The sequence below is a fragment of the Heliangelus exortis genome, chromosome 1 (genome assembly GCF_036169615.1).
Source record: "Heliangelus exortis chromosome 1, bHelExo1.hap1, whole genome shotgun sequence".
In the NCBI taxonomy this organism is placed as follows: Eukaryota; Metazoa; Chordata; class Aves; order Apodiformes; family Trochilidae; genus Heliangelus; species Heliangelus exortis.
Genome location: NC_092422.1, coordinates 142,944,439 through 142,962,608, shown reverse-complemented (window position 1 = coordinate 142,962,608; position 18,170 = coordinate 142,944,439). Strand labels below are relative to the sequence as shown.

Here is an 18,170-nt window from a genome sequence, read left to right as displayed (position 1 = left end):
AACAACCTGGCCACATCACGGGGAGGTGGCGGTGAAAGGGACTCGGTCACCGCCTAGAAGGCTGCTGCCGAGCCCTGCGGCGGCAGTACAGGGAGCTGGCACGGGCAGCCGGCCCGGGGAGCCGCCGCGTTGGCGGCCAGGGAGTCAGAAACAGCCCGGTCTGACGCGGTACCGGGAAGGCCTCACGGGCACCCCTCCGCCCCAGCACGGCAGAGGCGGCCAGACCCGGCCCGGCCCCCGGAGCTGGGCCCTGTCACGGACCCCGCCGAGAAGCTGCCGAGCCCCGGGGCGGTGGCGCCGCTTCCTGGATGTGGCGGGCGGCGGCGGAAGCGGCCGCCGTCCCCCTCCCGCCGCCATCACCACCTCCCTCTCCCGCCTGCGCCTCCTCCTCCTCTCCGGGCCCCCGCCCGCCGCCGGACCCGCGCCGCTCGGGGCCCCGCCCATGAGGCGGTGGCGGTGCTTGCGGCCGGGCCGGGGTCGTGGCTGGGGCCGGGGGCAGGAGCCTGCCGGAGGGGCGGCAGCGGCGGCGGCGGCGGGCCGGGGCTGAAGGGCCCTGATGCGGCTGCGGCCGTGGCCGCTCCGCCGCCGGGAGAGCCCCCGCCCCGGCGCCGGGCCCCATGCACCCCAGGTGAGCGCCCTCGGGGCCGGGGGCGGCGGGCGGGGTGGGAGCCGGACACGTCAGGCCTTGGGGCGGCGGCCCGCACCTCAGAGGAAGGGGCGAGGAGGGGAGCGGGGTCCCTAAAAGCCTTCATCGCCTCCCGCAGCCCCCCCGAGGTTTGGCCCCGATGCTTCGCCGCTCCGCCGAGCCGGGGCGAGGGTGGGGAACCCCCTCCCCGGGCATCGCCTTTCTCGGCAGCCGTTTGGGTCGGGGGGCGGAATGGCCCTCGCCGGGTGCCCGCAGCCCTCGCATCGCCCCCGCAAAGCGTCCCTGGGGACGGGCGGGGCTGTTGACAAGGGTGGGAGTGTGGTTGATGCAAAACCCTGGGCAGAAGCGAGATGGATGGAAGTCAGCGGTTCCATTTGTGCCGCTCAGGCCTTCGGGTTAACTTGGGGGCGAGTTTAGCGTATTTGGGCTTTTTTTTGTTTTTTTTTTTTTTCGGGGATAGCGATATCTTTCGGTATCGGAGTGGCAATCCAAACCCCAGCTGTCTCCATCAGAACTGCAGAGCTTGGGCCTGCTGCTTGCAGGGAGCATCCCAGAGGCTGGGGTCAGCGTGGCAGCCGTTCGGTCCTATTGCCAGGGTTGTGACAGCTGTGGGGGCAACCGGGCTTCGTGGCCCTGAGATTTGGCAATTGAGAGCCCTCCTGTGTGCCCGAGTGCCAGGATGGGCAGAGTTAAGGCCAGGCAAGAGCTTGCAGAGTTGTTTCCCACAAGTGGGAAAGTGACCCTCTCTGTGGTGTCCCCATCCCCACGAAGCAGGTTAGGGTAGGTATGCAGCTTGAGACCCCCGAGGATGAATGTGCCCAAAGTTGGCTTGTTTTGTCCCAAGGCTCGAGGATTTGGGTTGCTGGGCAGCCCTGTGGTTTTTTGCAACTCTACAGCCATTTGTGGTAGTTGCACCTACTTCTGCGTAGCTTGAAAGGTGGAGGCACTTCAGAGCCACTGGCTGATTGCTCTGAAATAACATGTAATCCACAATGCCAGTTTTTGATAACGATGGGAACATGTGCCATGTCTGCAGAACCAGACAGAGGCAGCTTGTTAAAACTCTCTAAAATGGCTATTCTGCAGGGGTGACTCTTGTCACTGTTTGCCTGGTTTGAATGGATGTTGAATTACAGGTTTGGTGTCCATTAGCAGTTGTATGTAATGTTTGCTCCTCCCCTGACTCTGATTTTTGAACATGAATGTGGTGTCCAGAAGTCACAAAATAAAAATCAGATGCTGTTGTTTGAGTAGTTGTGACATTCAGCTTTCAAATTGATCTGTGTTCACAATACTTAAATCACAGTGTGTTTGACTACAAGGAATGAGACTTTGTTCTCTGGATAATGAGGAAAAGGCTGTGGTCTGACTTGTCTTTTTGTGCAGGCTTTTAAATATTGGTTATTGCTATCTAATACAATCAATATGTATTGATCATTATAGGATCACAGTGTCACAGTGCTTTATGCTGAGCTTTTATATATCAGTATCTGATTTTGACTTTGTTTTGCTCAGCCCTTCCTCTCCACGGTACAGTCAGTAATCAGGAATGCCCTTGCTTCTGTTTTTCTTTCTTTTTCCCCTCCCCCTGTCTATTCCCTGCTCTCCAGAATGAATGAAATGAACTTGAGTCCTGTGGGGATGGACCAGCTGACTTCATCCTCTGTGAGCAATGCCTTGCCCATCTCTGGGAGTCACTTGGGATTGGCAGCCTCACCCACTCATAATGCCATACCAGCACCAGGTAACAGGGAAAGCTCCCAAAAAGGCTCATGCTGTGTTTTACTGTCACAAGAATGTTTGTAACTGTGTAGCAGTGCTTGCTCTGGTAGCAGCTGATGTCTTCTGCAGGTAATGAGGTGATATAGAATTGGGGAGGGTAAACCATAAACTGTTGCTTGTGTGGGCAAAACAAAAGGGATGTGTGTTTATAAGGCTTAATGGGAGCCTCATTTTGTGCTAATGGGAGGGTTTCACTGTGGGTGGTAGAATCCTTTGGAATACGAACAGTAGCTGCAAATCTGTCTTCATCTATGTCTCTCACTCAGGTGAAAATAATGATTTTTTTTTCACTTGTAAAAAGCCTAGCTCTTTTTTTCAAGGGCCCATCCAGACAAAAGTCCATTACAATTGTAAAGTAGAAGTAGGCCCTACATATTGTATCCAGAAAGGATCTAACCCAATCAGGGCGTGCCTGTCAGTGCTGTGATAGCTGTGATTCTTCCTTTGAAGCTTGCCACATTACTTTGACAGTGTCATACCCTTCTTCCATAGGGAGCTCCTGAGGAATTAGTAACTACTTTGTTAACTTGTGTGTTCATAAGCTCAAGTAGTTCCATTGACTTTAAATGGGCATTTTCTCTTTCAGGCTTACCTGTTGCAATTCCAAACTTGGGCCCCTCCTTGAGTTCCTTGCCCTCTGCTCTGTCTCTGATGCTCCCAATGGGTATTGGGGATCGAGGAGTGATGTGTGGTATACCAGAGAGAAACTACACCCTACCTCCACCACCATACCCCCACCTGGAGAGCAGCTATTTCAGACACATTCTACCTGGTAAGTGGTCTGGTGCTGATAGATGGGAACAGAGAGAGAAATTCTTTTAAGAGCCACCTGTTTCTTTTCTGAAGCAGGCAAGACTGACTGTTTTGTAGAGCTATAAATTCCTGGGGTTTGGAGTCTTGTGTCATTTACACACCTTTACCTTCAGGTCTCTATTTCTGTATATGCATGTGAAGAGAATTGCAAGGTATTTTGTACTTAAGCCAAGCCTCCTGGTGCTTTGTTTTTAAGATGAACAGGAAGCAAAGCATGCCTGGTTTCTATCTCAGATTTCTTTTATTTGGAAACAGCTGGTTGGTTCTGGTTTTTTTTAATCCTGTAGTCTGAACCAGTACTGAGTGTATGTGTGTTCCATGTCATCCAGTGAATGTTGGTTGGGTCAGCCTAGGTTAGGAAAAGAAATACAGCAGCCTAGGTATTGTCAGCTACCTGGTGACTAGTGCCAGCTGCTTAGGAGTAACCTTTCCTACTGCATTTACATTCCTGTCCATTCTGTGGGCAAAGACTAGAGGAGGGGACAGTGCATTTGAGGACAAAAGTATTTGAGATTCTTCTGAGCTGCAATACTTTATACATAAATGTATTTTTTCTTTCTTGTCTGTTTGATGTGTAGACTGATGTTTCACAGGACTCTTCCATCAGTCATGTTACTGCCTTCAAATGTCTACCTTGTTCAAGCCACAGGGCAGCATAGCATGCAGCAATATTTGATGCAGCTGATTAAATTAAACTGTCCATTTCTTGGCTAAGCCATTTTCAGAGGGGTTATGCTGTAGATGGAGTATCCACGCTGCACACTTGCAATAATGGATATGTTTGGGTAGCAAACTTTTTCAGAACAAATGGCTTACAGGGTTCAAGGCCAAAAAGAAATGTGCTGACTCACATCTCACAGAATCTACAAGATCTTTCTGTCTCTGCTGGAAGTACTGTTTACTTGAATGTGCTGATATATTTCCTCCAAGGATCTTTTTTTAGTTTTGTACAACAGGTGAAGTTGATAGTAAATATGGATTAATGTTTCATTGTATCTTTAATTCCAGGGTTGTCTGATATTGAGGATCTTTCCAGAATTGCCAGAAAAGATGTTAAGATTTGTGATTTAAATTTAACTGGGTTATCATTTTAGGAGAGATAGCATGCTTTTCATCTAAGGAAAGAGAGTAGATGATTCAAGATACCTTTGAAAGACTTTACCAGTGTCCTTCAGAACTGCAGTTGATGGTCTCCAAGATGGACAGTTGTTTCACTTAGTCTTAGAGGAAGGAAATAGCCATTGTTAAAACTAAAATACCAGAGAAAAAGGGTGTAGGCTGGAGAATCATTTCTACTTCTCCTAGAAAAGATGAGTGGGGGGGTTATCAAATGTTAGATTTCACTCAAAGTCTTCCATGCTTCTTGATGTGTTTCTTGAAAATGAAAAATTACACCTAAAACATGAAGAGTCTCTTTCAGATTCGGTCTCTTACCTGAGTGTCTTAGGTTGTTAGATGCTGCCAGAACGTTGGTTGGTCAGAGTTTTACAAATAACTAGAGACTTGTTCTGTGTTTGTTGTCAAATGATACTTTGACCTGACTGTTGAGTTGGCATGTTTGTGAGCTGTGTTTAAGAATTAGGGGGTTTTAATTGGACATAATTGAACATGTCTCCAGGGATCTAGATCTTAGTGTTCTGTGCTGCGATGGCAGGGAATTTCTGTTCAGTGTTTGAAAACTGATGTCATCTCATTCTCTTCTCTTTCTCCTTCTCATTTTATTAGGTATCTTATCTTACTTGGCTGACAGACCTCCACCTCAGTACATCCATCCCAACGCTATAAATGTCGATAGCAATCCAGCGTTGTCGGTCTCCAGCAACCCCTCGGCCCTAGATCCCTACCAGCCCAGTGGAACTGTAGGGCTGGAAGCAGGGATTGTCTCCATGGACTCCCGCACAGTGAACACCCATGGCCCTCAAAATCTGCATCCTAGTGACAGCCACGAGGTTGCACTGGATTCTACAATCACTATGGAGAGTGTTTCGAGGGTTACTAGCCCCATCTCCACAGACGGTATGGCGGAAGAGCTTACAATGGATGATGTAGCCGGGGATCACTCCCAGCTCCCGAACGGCTCCCGGAGCCACGAACCTTTATCCGTGGACACGGTGGGGGGTAACCTGACATCAGACGCCGTGGGACATGGCGGCGTCATTCCCATTCACGGTAGCACTTTGGAACTCCCTGTTGTCATGGAGCCCGACCACATGGCCGGGCGGGTGACGGGGATCTCCGACAGCACACTAAATGACTCCATTCATACTGTGGCCATGAGCACCAACTCCGTGAGCGTGGCTCTCTCTACCTCACACAACCTTGCTTCCCTGGACTCCGTAGCCTTGCACGAAGTGGGCCTCAGCCTCGAGCCGGTGGCGGTGTCTTCCATGAATCAGGAAGTAGCCATGGGGCCGAGTCATGTGGATGTGTCTGCAGACAATCTTGCCTTTGTGCCATCCTCTCTGCAAATGGAAGACTCCAATTCGAACAAGGAGAACATGGCAACCTTGTTTACCATATGTGAGTGGGCATTCCCTGCTTTCTTGGGGGAGGGTTGGTTATGTAGCTGTTGTTTGGTTGGCTGTTCTGGTGTCATTCTCTCCATCTCCCATGTTGCTTTGAATTTGGAAGCTGCATTCATAAAATCGTAGACTCATAGAATGTTAGGGGTTGGAAGGGACCTCTAGAGATCATCCAGTCCAACCCTGCTGCCAAAGCAGGGTCACCTAGGGCAGGCTACACAGGAATACATCCAGGTGGGTTTTGAAAGTCTCCAGAGAAGGAGACTCCACAACGTCTCTGGGCAGCGTGTTCCAGTGCTCCATCACCCTTGCAGTAAAGAAGTTTCTCCTCATATTGAGGTGGAACTTGCTATGTTCTAGCTTAAACCCATTATTCCTTGTCCTATTGCTGGGCACGTTCTTTGCCTTTTATGAATATTATGATACTATCATTTGCAATGAGCGTTGTTTTTCAGTCACATCACAAATGAGTATCCTTGCTCCCTTAAAAAAACTTCAACAAACACCACCATACATTTTACCAAGCTAGTATAGTTGTTGAGTATGATGCTATGTGATTTTGCAAAATTTTTATTGAACCATGAACAATCATCCTGAAAATGTTGTTCCTCAACAGGACCTGCTGGAAAAAAGAGCAGAGAGAGAGGGCAGTTTTTAGTATTTATTGTTATCAAAGGACTTCAGCCAAGAGGTTAGTTCGTCTCCTGTGAAGAGAGGAGCACTGGACATCCCACTCTTCTCAATTCTGTCATTGTTAAAGGGGTGGTGTTCGAGACCTGTGTTGGAGAGATTTGAACTTCCATGCACAGCATGTTTGGCTTCCTGCCACTGAAGCCTGAGGGCAGCTTTTGTGTTTGATTTTATTAATTGTGTGAGCTGCTTCAGCACCCAGTCTGGCTCTACAATAGCTGGAGCCTGTGGAACTTCGTTAAGAAATGGAAAGAATTAGTACCTTGGTTAGCAGTGGGAGACGTCCAGTTTAGTGCAAAGTGTCTTGTGAGACATTTAAATTCAACTTTTATACTGTGGGATAAAATATAACTTAAAATCAGGTGGGTGTAGAACTGTGATGAGTTTACAACACGTAGGGGAAGAGTTGATGCACCTATTTAATAAACCCTTGTTGCATGTTGAACAAATCATTTAATGGTCAAAATACTACAAGAGCCAACGTGCTTGTGGTGGAATGACCACTCTTACTCACATAAATGAAATTTGATGTGCCAGTTTACTGTCACTATACTTAAAATTGTCCTAAGCTGTTTCCCAGAGGATGCTCCTCATTGGTAGGATGTTATAATGGCTTTTGCATGGCTAATGCTTTCGTTTGATATGCAAAACAGATCTTTGACTTGGAAATGTTTAAATTTTAACTTTTTATTGTTGTTTTTTAACTTCTCATGAATAAAACATGAATTTGTGTTCAGAGAGGTGACAGCAACGAGTAGGAGTTGTTTTCGAACCTCTGGGTTGTATGGCTTGGATTTTTCTGCCAATAAAGGTCATTTCTCATTTCATTTATGATCAGAGAGAAAATGGCTCGTCACCAGTATTACTGGCAGCTCTGGGGTGACTACCATCCATTTTGCATTAGTTTTGATGAAGAGTGAACTCTGTCCCATTGCTAGATTGCCCCTGTAGGGACAGACTGGAGTCTAGGAGGTTAATTTCCCATCAGGAAGGCAGGTGGAAATCCTGGTGTTTGGTCTGAATTGGATAGGAACAATGAAATGTACACCGGTGCCCATCTGACTGTAATAACATGGTTCATATTTTCCCAAAGAAAAGGTAGCTAAACCAGATAGAAGCAGCCTTTGGCAGGAGCTGAGCTGAATCATACTGGCAGGGGGCTGACTGCACTGTGGGGGCTGTTGCATATTTTTGAATCCCTGTTGTGCCTTCCCCTCTCTGCAGGGTGCACACTGTGTGACAAGGCGTATCCATCGGACTGCCCGGATCATGGCCCCGTCACCTTTATCCCCGACACCCCCATCGAGAGCCGAGCCAGGATTTCTCTCCCTAAGCAGCTTGTCCTCCGGCAGTCTATCATGGGAGCTGAAGCAGGTAAGAGTCAGATTACTATGTATTTCTGTGCAGCAGTTGAAAATACACTCACTGCCTGAAATCCAAAACCATGGGGATTTCAATGTGGGAAAGAAACACTGCAATAGAGAGGTGGTGTCCTCTTCCGTAATCACCCTGACTTCCATTATGCAAGAGCTTCTTGTCCTCTGGTTATTGCTTAGACTTCAGCTGGACTCTAGGGGTGCTGCCACAGAGTGTTACTGAAATACTTCATAGGGTCAAGCACAAGCAAGGTATGGTGTTTATTTTTATCATGTGCTAAACAGCCCAGGCACTGCTTCGATAAGAAAACATTACAGGAATTTGGAGTTTGGGGAAAGGTAACAATTAGAAATAATGGAGATTTCCATCTGCTTGTTCATTAGCTTGGTTTGTTACCTATGGGTCTTCTGGATGCTCTCCTTGGAGTACTGATCACAAGTGCTTCTTCCCCCCTGCCCCTATTTACATTTGGCATGCAACCTTGTCACTGGATGTGGACCACTGGATGTGGTATTTCATGCCACTGTCACCTGGAAATCGAAGAGTGCAGTGCAATACCCTAAGGATCTGAAGGCTAGAGAAGAATGTGATTATTGGCTTGCTTAGTGATGCTGCTTGTTGAGAGTAGATTACATCTGTTCTTTTCCAGCTGCACTAGTTTCCAGTTTATTCCTAAAAGCTATTCAGTGTATTCATGTAAACCTATATATATAAATGTTTAATAATAAATAATATACACGCAGGAATCCCTCTGCCCATGACAGAAATGCAGCTGCCTCTGGGGAGAAATGCAGAAGCTGCTTAACAATGCCCAGCAACAATTCTGGAAATTCCTGGGGATTAGGTAGGCGAAATGTAGTTCCTGAAACTAGTATTTTCTGCTTCTGCAGAAAGTGCCATGAAAACTTGAATTGGTTCAAGTGGCTAGGATCTTAGTTTTATAGCTTACTGGAAAGTAAATTACTTGCTTTTGGCAAACAAAATAAATATTTGTAATTACAACAAAGCGGCTCCCAATAGTGTCATGTGGTGGTGGTGGTTCTTGTCTCTGCCTTAGGTGTGTTTTACATGTGAAGTAGAAGCTTTGATGATCTTATGTCTAGATACTACCCCTGAAGCGTTATCTCACAAACCTCCCACCTCTTTGTTATGCATAATGAGTTGTTTACATTATTGATTTCTGCAGATTTTGGTTTTCTGCTGATAGGTGTGTGGACACGAGAAACCATTCCTGTAAGGACTTGTTTTGGACCTTTGATTGGGCTGCAGAGCCATTCTCTGGAGGTGGCTGACTGGACAGACAAAGCAGCTAGTCACATCTGGAAGGTCAGTGGGTATTATGACTTGCACAGGGTCTGCAGCCATGCCCTGATCTGGTGAAAGCCACCGCATGACACAGCAGCTTTAGCATTATCATCCTTGCCAAAAATCAAAATTAATGCAGTTGATTGTTTAATACTTCAGAGCAGCACAGGAGAGCTGTATACCATGTAATATGCTGGTAATCAATCCTGAAGTACAACAAACTTCTTTAATGCCTTTTCTTTTAAAGGCTGTATGTGGTTTCCAGTGGAGTTGTGTGGAGCTGCAGCAGAGATTGTATGTGAATTACTAGGCAGCACTTGTTTGTTTTGTACCATTGCTTATTGAAAGTTCCCCAGGTGATAGTTTGTTGTAGGAATGCTGCTTTAAAGCCTTCTTTTTCACACCATTTTGTGCTGAGAAGGTAAAATTGACCTATATAAATAGAACATGTACTGTTGTTTGCCCAGATATTATTATTCACAAAACTTGTAAGAAAAGCAGCCAAGTGCATTTTTTGCTGGGAGCTAAAGATGTTTTGTGGCAAAGATGCTTATAAAGGGCTTTCCAAGCCTCCTGGGTTGCAGAGAGGTCAAGACTTCTGCGTGAAGGACAAAGCAGGGAGTAAGGATGTGGTCTTGGCACTGGAGACCTCCTGGCTTGTTCCAGGTAAACAGATCCACTTAAAGAAAGAAGCTTGCTTTTGCTGCATTTATTGCTGTGCTTTTTCCTATGATTGCATTTGTTTTTCCTGGTAGATCTATCACAGTGGTGTCCTGGAGTTCTGCATCATTACAACTGATGAAAATGAGTGCAACTGGATGATGTTTGTACGCAAAGCCAGGTGAGAACCTCATGTACTGTGCTAAGCAGCTTAAGAGTCTGATCTGCAGGCTCACAGGGGGCTGTGCTGGAGCACTGCTGTGCTGACTGCCCAGATAGGGGACCAAGGGACCTTCAGAGGTTGTTGTCTTGACTTCTTGGTTGAATGGTGGGGAGAATGAAACAGCACGCAGTAGAGAATGTTACAGGGGAACCAGTATGCATGCAGTAGTAAAGCAGCCCCAAACCTGCCTGCATACTTCATTTCCCATCTTGTAAAGCTTTCAGTGAGGTTCTTCTTATATGAGCCTGCTGTGTATTAGCTTGTTACTGCCTTCTCTGTGTCCCATTCCTTTCGGATACATCTGTGAAGATGATGTTGACTGTCTTTTTCATTTTAATACTTCGTTATCAAAGTGTCTCTTGCGTTTCTTTTGGCCTAGTTCCAAGCTCTTAAAGCTCTCAAGAGCTGTCCTTTTCAGTCTTTCTGGAGCCTGTCATGAAAACTGTCCAGACTAGCTTCAGTATTTTCTTCATACCTGGTCCACTGAGAAGGCTGAACCTCTTTTTTGCTCTGTGACACAAAGTAGGTTTCCCCTGCAATTCGTTTCATTGCTCCCAATATGCAGGAGTCAAGAAGTTAATGCTTGAGCTCTTACTGCATCAGGGCAGAGGTTTTTTTCATGTCAGATACTGGGAACAAATATATGGAAGCTATGCCTTCTGAGGATGAATTATCACATCTTGGAAATGCTTTTCAAGAGTTATTTGTTAAGATAATTTTGCTTTAAGATTTTACTGCTATTTATTTCTCCCTCATGTGTTCTCTGTTTCTTAAGGCGGTAAATATGAGAAATATGTATATATTTGTGGTTCCTTAGGGGATCATAAGCTCTCTTCTCTCAGCCCACTCCAATATCTATTAATAATTTTCTCAGCTAGATATCACAGTGGTGTGAAAAATGTATCATTTGGTGCAGCAGCTTTGTTCTCAAGGTCCAGTTCTCCTTTCCTTTAGTAAGAGACAGAAGTGACAAACATGGAATTTTTTTATGATGTGCTGACAAGCATCAGGGTTCTCTCATTACCGGTTGACAGGAATTTGCTGGGTTTTTTTCTCTCTCAAAAAACCACATTATTTCTGGAGGGCTTTTTTTTCATAAGTCATTATTGCTATAGGACCCGAGAAGAGCAGAACCTGGTAGCTTATCCTCACGATGGAAAAATTTACTTTTGCACCTCTCAGGACATCCCACCTGAACACGAGCTTCTCTTTTATTACAGTCGGGATTATGCACGACAGCTTGGTAAGTAAATGCTCATCTTCCCTGGCTTTGCAGGGAATGCTTAGTTTGAATTCTCTTTTAGTGCCATCTCTGGGCACAGTGACTCGGGAGTGCATTATGTTCCTTCTGTGGTCCTAGTAGTGCACATCACAGTTGTATTTCATGACTGCAGAAGTACCATTGTTTTAACCAAACATTTCACTATCTAACTCCACTGATCAGGAGTAAAAGATGGCAGTTTCAAAGAAAAAGGGTTGCTTTTCTGTTGCTCATTCATCTGGTGCTAAGGGAATTGGGCTAACTGAAGATCCTTCACCTTTGATGGTTTACATTTGGTGGATCTGGGCTCAAAACCATTCCAAAGTCTGATCCCTCACCAAAACATTTGAAATGACCAACCTGATAGAGTTGAAAAGCACTGGAGCTGAAAGGAGCTGGGGTGAAAATCTCTACAGCTGGCTTTGCTGGCACAGACAAAGTGTTAACATGGCTCAGACTCTTAGGCCTTGCTGTGCCTCATTAAAAGTGACACTTTTGTGCCCAAAGGTGTCCCCGAACATCCGGACGTGCACATCTGCCACTGTGGGAAGGAATGCCCTTCTTATGCCGACTTCAAGGCCCATCTGAGCAGCCATATTCACAACCACCTCCCCAGCCAGGGGCACAGCAGCAGCCACGGGCCAGGCCACGGCAAGGAAAGGAAGTGGAAATGTTCCATGTGCCCCCAGGCTTTCATCTCCCCTTCCAAGCTTCACGTCCACTTCATGGGGCACATGGGCATGAAGCCCCACAAGTGCGATTTCTGCAGCAAAGCTTTCAGTGACCCTAGCAACTTAAGGACACACCTCAAGATACACACAGGTAAGAGTTGGGGACTTTGTAAGAGATGCCTGTGCTGCCCTCTCTGACCCCTTGGCCAGCTGGCGAGGCATAGCTTGTGTCCATAAATCTAAGCTCTTAGAAACAGAATCATAGAAGGGTTTAGGTTGGAAAGGGCCTTTCAAAATCACCTAGTCCAACCCCTCTGCTGTGGGCAGGCACATCTTTCTCTAGATCAGGTCCCTCAAAGCCCCATCCAACCTGACCTTGAATGATTCCATAGCTTCTCTGGTCAATGTGTTCCAGTGTCTCACCACCCTCGTTGTAAAAAAATTTATTCTTTATGTCCAATCTAAATCTGTTCTCTTTCAGTGTAAAACCATTGCCCCTTGTCCTGTCACTACAGGCCTTGGTAAAAAGTCTCTGTCTTCCTTACAAGCCCCCTTTAAGTATTAAAAGGCCACAACAGTCTCCCTGGAGCCTTCTCTTTTCCAGGCTGAACAACCCCAACTCTCTCAGCCATTCTTCAGAGAGGTGCTTCAGCCCTCTGCTCATTTTCATGGCCCTCCTTTGGACTCACTCTTAACAAGTCCATGTTTTGTACTGCAGACCCCAGAACTGGATGCACGAGTCCAGGTGGGGTATCACAAGATCAGAGCTGAGTGGAAGAATCACCTCCCTTGACCTGCCTTCCTAAGAATGGCGGCATCCTGACTGTCCATAGGAATGTTCTCTACTCCATATTGAGCCTGACTAAATCCTGAGCATTGCCTGAGGGAGCTGATGGCCATAGGATAGGACTGTGCTGAGTTCCGTGATGTGGATGATTACAGAACTATATGTATACAGAACCTGTATTCTGGCTGATTGTGCCATGACTAAGCATTTGATGAGTTGAAGTTTATTATGGTTGGGAAGAAGTGTCAGCCTTTGTCTGGGAGACAGAGACCCTTTGTTGCCACACAGCAGATCCAGTGCTGGGAGCTGTAATAAAACACGGGTTCCCTTCTGCTTATGAGAAATAGCCAGTGAGATCTGAGTGCTTGCAATGTGGACAGCTGGACACTTAAATATGGGCCTGAGATCTTGCCCCCCTTTCTTACTTTATTTTTCATCTTGAGCAAATGGCACAAGACTGGTGACAAGATTGGTGACTGTGGTGTTAGACTTACGTAGATAAGGATTAGCAAACTTAAGTCTGAACATGCTGTTGACTTTCATGGTAATTTGGATATAGAACTGTAGAAACAGAATGGTTTGGGTTGGAAGTGATCTTTAAAGGTCATCTAGTCCCAACACCCCTAAGAACGGTGTCTTCAACTAGATCAGGCTGCTCAGGGCCATGTCCAACCTGACCTTGAATGTTTCCAGGGATGGGGCTTCTACCACCTCTCTGGGCAACATGTTCCAGGGTTTCTCAGCCCTCATTGTAAAAAAAAATGCCTTCCCTATGTCTCCCGTCTAAGTTTACCTTCTTTTAGTTTAAAACCATTACACAATGTCCTCTCACAACACACCCTGCTAAAAAGTTGATCCCTGTAAGACACAGAATCTGTAGAGATAAAGAAAGAATTGCCAGAATATCAGTGAATGAGAGCAAACAGAGGAAAATAGTGAAAGATTTTGCAGTTGTGTAAGAAGAGAGGGAATAAGAAGAGGCATAGATTTAACAGAGAGTGGAGACAGGAGAAGAGGGTGAAAGTCAAGTACATTCCAGCAACAGATAATATATTTTTATCTTTATTTTTCTTCTTTCAGTAAGGTTGAAATAGCTGTTGGGAATCAAGGAATAAAAATCACAGTGCTGGAAGGGCAATAAAATTGGGAGTTCAGTGCACTTGAGTCATGCATAGGAAGCTGCAGGCTCAGTATTGAAGAATTTCAGTAAAATGAGCAAGTACAAATGTAGGACACATTTGCTACGCTTGCCAGCATAGAATACTCAATGGGGTGGAGATTCAAGTGGTTTTCAAACTTAGTGCAAATTCAGTGGTTTGCAGCAGTTGTGAACTAATAATAGAAGAGTTGCAGATAAGTGGGAAGGGGAAAAAACAATTTACCAAAGAGCCAGTGAGCTTTGTGCCTGTGTTTTTTGGATAAAAGACCTTGTTTTTGCTAGATAAAGGCAATGTAGTGCATCAAGTGTGGTTGGACTCTGGTAAGGCATCAGGTAGAGTTCCTGTGGTAAATTAGTGGAGATGGGCATGTACTCATGTGCAGTAACTAGATGGCCACTGTGGTTGCTGTTAAAAGGGAGGCTATAATTATTTTTACTGAAGAATTATCTTGGATAAGCCTGATCTTGTTAAATGTTTGCCTTAATCATGGAAACACGGAATCATTAAGGTTGGAAAAACACGGAATCATAAGGTTGGCTGATCTAAGATCAGCCATCAGCCCAACACCGCTATGCCAACTCAACCATGGCCTGAAGTGCCATGTCTACACATTTTTGGAACACCTCCAGGGATGGTGACTTCACCACTTCCCTGGGCAGTCTCTTTGCTGGAAAATTTACAAGACTGCTGGTTGGTGTAGACAAGAAGCAGACATTGTGTCTTACAGGAAGGGTGGAATCAGTGTTTAGAAGGACAAAGTGCAGAACTGTGCATCACATGAAGGGCTCAGTGGTTTCAAGCATTAGTGTGGAGTTTTTAGCTTGGGGGACATGGGGCAAGGGATGGAAAACTGGGAATGATGAAATCAAGTCATATGCCTGTTTCTTTGCATAACTACATCTGGATTGTAACTGGGCAGGGTTTTACATTGAGTCTGAAGGAACTGCAGAAGGGAACAGGTCCTGTTCACAGAGAATCCGCCCTCAGAGTAAATCTGATTTTTTTAGAAGTGGTCAGGCTTGTTTGCTTACTGCACTTCTTGGGACACTGACTGTCAATTTGTGGGTGTACATGTGCACTCCTAGGCCAGAAGAATTATCGCTGTACCCTGTGTGACAAATCATTCACCCAGAAGGCTCACCTGGAATCCCACATGGTCATCCACACGGGGGAGAAGAACCTGAAGTGCGATTACTGTGAAAAGCTGTTCATGCGGAGGCAGGACCTCAAGCAGCACGTACTTACTCACACACAGTAAGTCATCTCACAGGGTGTGTTGGGGTCTGGGTGGCCAGTGCCATAAATAATGAAGCTGAGCAGCCCCAGAGAGAATCTCCAGGTTGTAAATAGTTTGGCCTGGGGAATGCAGGTTCATCCTCTAAAATTACACTGAAGTCTATCTGGGAAAATTCTTCCTTCCTGGCTGAAGTTGTGCTATTCTAGTTTTTGCAGTATTTTAATGACATGGAGAGTTCCAGGTGTGCACCTTATCTTGTGAAATGGCATTCCCCAGTGTTCCTCACTCTAAAGAGTTTAGCTGATATAGTTTGTTCTCTGCTGAGAACTGTTCCCACAGCCCAACATGACCACGAAAACTCATGAACTCTTCAGTGCTACTCTCACCAAGCAGCTTCTCACTGAAGTCTCCTGTGTTTGCACCTCTTTGCAGCCAGCCCCAGATCCTACCTCGTCCCAGGCCTCACTTATGCACTTGGTCTCTGGTTCCTCCTGCAAGGGAGATGCCAAAGCTCAGGGCTGATCCTACCCCATCCCAACCCCTCAGCATTCTGCTGGGCCAGATCTTTCCTTTTGCTGCAGCAGTCTCTCCATCCTGTTTAATTATTCCCAGTCCAAGGTACTCCCTTAAAGGTCACTTGTCCGGAGCCAGTCCCTCTTTTTATTTTGTTTTCAGCATCTGATTCTTCTGCTCTGCATCAAGTGCTGCTTTTGTCACTACCTAGGAGACAGCATAGTGCAGCTTGCAGGAGCAAGAGGCAGGCTTGCTTTGCTGCTTGTTCTTGCAGCCAGTGCCAGGAGCACTACTGCTGGGAGGTGTTTTGCACAGTCATCTACAGAATGTGACTTGCAGTCTGGGAAGCCTCTGCTTAGGTTTTACAGACAGGGATATTAACACTCAGCGGCTTTGTTTTCTTTTTGTCCCATAACTCCCCACCCCCGTTCATACAGGGTGGGAGGAAGGAGCCTGGCCTTTCCACCATGGCAACATCTCTGCCCTTGCCAAAACGTGGAGCTTAACCACAGTTTGGTCTTACTTGAAAAAATAAACAAAATCCCTGTAGAATTCTTCAATAATTTACCAGTAGGAAAGAAAAATGGTTGCAAACTGGCAGTTAATCCATAAAGCCTGCTGGTTTTGCCAGCTGTGTTGGAGGGTGGGGGCAGAGAAGAGGGGCTTTGTGAACATGAGAGAAAGCAGCAGAATTTACACTTTAGTGCTGCTATTTCTGTTCTGCTTCACCTTCAAGTATACTGAGAGTAAGACAGGAGTGAAACTGACCCTTTCACACTTCCTGTCACCACCACACCACTACTTAATGCCATATCAGCTGCCTTGCTTCTGGAGCAAACTGTAACTTCTTCATGTCTTGCAGAGAAAGGCAGATCAAGTGCCCCAAGTGTGACAAGCTGTTTCTGAGGACAAATCACCTGAAGAAGCATCTCAATTCACATGAAGGAAAGAGGGACTATGTCTGTGAAAAATGCTCCAAGGCTTATCTAACCAAATATCACCTCACTCGTCACTTGAAAATATGTAAAGGCCCCACATCCAGCTTGTTAGCCCCAGAGGAAGAGGAAGATGAGTCAGAGGAGGAATTAATAGACTCTATGAGGACTGAAGGATGTAGGATTAACAATGGAGTCTATTCAGCAGGTGATGCCCTCTCTGGACACAAATGAAGAAAAAAAGAGAAGGAAATTTTCTTGGATGCTATAATTAAGGAAGGAAAAAAACCCTGCTTCCTTACTTCTCCAAGTAGCAGCACATGTCAAATGAGGTTTTTCCTTCTGTTTCAGACTTCACACTACCACTGCTTAGTAAACTCTGTAGCCAAATCTCATTGAATGAGAACGGGTCAGGCACGTACATGTGAAGAAGGAAATGCAAGGCATGAAGACTTTTTTCACAGCGTTCATACTTCTTTTCCAAATCACTCAGATTAATCCATCCAGTGCTGATACATGACACATCTTGCATAGCCCTTTGACTAAAGAGCCACAAACCAGAAGAGTGACTGCAGGGACCTGTAAGCCAACTATCCTGAACTGCCAAACCTGTCACAATAAGAAAAACAAACAAAAGATGGTGGTGGCAGTTGATGTATTTTGCTTTTTAACTGAAGGATGTGGTTTGATACAAAGCAAAGACTTGCCAATGCTCAGGTTTCCTTCTTTGGAGAGTTAAAAAAAAAAAAAAAAAAAAAAAAAAAAGCTTTGGTTTTATGTAACAAAAAAGCCAGTGAAATCAGCATTTGCAGACAAAGCACTTACCCACTACAGAATAAATCAAACACTGGCTTTTGGAGAACACTTACTGCCTCTTCTCTCTCTAGTTCACTAGTACATGTAAGCAGATGAAGAGGTAAAGACTATAGATTCAATAAGGAAGAGGCTTACAGATGATCAGGCAGTGTTTACAGTATTCTTGTGCTGTAAACTTTTTACCACCTAGAATGAGGGAAGGGTTTGCTGCTAACATTATTTATGGAATGAAGATGATGTATTTCATTCGCTTGTTTTCTTTTGAAAAAATTAAAAATGTGGCTCTTTTCTAATGTTCTTTTTTACAATATTTACACATTATGAAACAGAAAGATTCCTATTTCTGGTAGTGATGCTGAGAGAAATAACACTGCTTTCATCATTTGCTTCTCCCAAGCTTTCCTGGGACAATGTATGTGTTGGAGCATCTCCACAACCAGTTGCAGCTAAGAACCAGTCTTTAAACCTTGTAGATTTGCTGTGTGGCCCCCTTGGTGGTGCTGAAAAGGAACAGTAAATTAAGCCCTGTTCTCTGAGAAGGTCGTTGGAGGTTCCCTTGTGAAAAAGAGGCTCCAGTTCTTGCCATAAGTGGCCTAAGGTCAGCTGTACCTCTCCTTGTACTGTCTGCTGTACATAGTCCACTGTATGTCCTAGAGAGCTCCCTGGGATCTTCAAACCTGAAAATGCACAGTGTTTGTCCTCTGAGATCTAAGTATGTGAATAAAAAGCTCCAGAAAGATAGGCTGAAGGATTTTGCTTAGTCAATGGGAAG

At 45.6% G+C, this 18,170-nt stretch overlaps 1 protein-coding gene across 2 annotated transcripts; it reads left to right on the top strand.

Moving 5' to 3' along the window:
* Positions 1-483: 483 nt before the first annotated feature.
* Positions 484-18,139, top strand: PRDM4 (PR/SET domain 4). 2 transcript variants are annotated; one of them, XM_071729165.1, is made up of 11 exons: positions 484-628; positions 2,257-2,390; positions 3,015-3,200; positions 4,967-5,761; positions 7,678-7,827; positions 9,038-9,156; positions 9,891-9,976; positions 11,134-11,261; positions 11,787-12,101; positions 14,983-15,151; positions 16,510-18,139. In XM_071729165.1, exons 1-11 carry the CDS (start codon positions 618-620, stop codon positions 16,814-16,816), a joined length of 2,400 nt encoding a protein of 799 aa, XP_071585266.1. In that variant the 5' UTR covers positions 484-617; the 3' UTR covers positions 16,817-18,139. The 2 variants fall into 2 exon arrangements, with proteins under 2 accessions (XP_071585266.1, XP_071585256.1); XM_071729155.1 differs by having other exon boundaries at positions 9,017-9,156; positions 16,510-17,686.
* Positions 18,140-18,170: the final 31 nt, after the last annotated feature.

Bases quoted from the DNA above. Each gene is read 5' to 3' on its own strand.
- PRDM4 (XM_071729155.1), top strand. The intron at 3,201-4,966 runs GTAAGTGGTCTG...TCATTTTATTAG, and splicing joins TTTCAGACACATTCTACCTG to GTATCTTATCTTACTTGGCT. The intron at 7,828-9,016 runs GTAAGAGTCAGA...TGATTTCTGCAG, and splicing joins TATCATGGGAGCTGAAGCAG to ATTTTGGTTTTCTGCTGATA.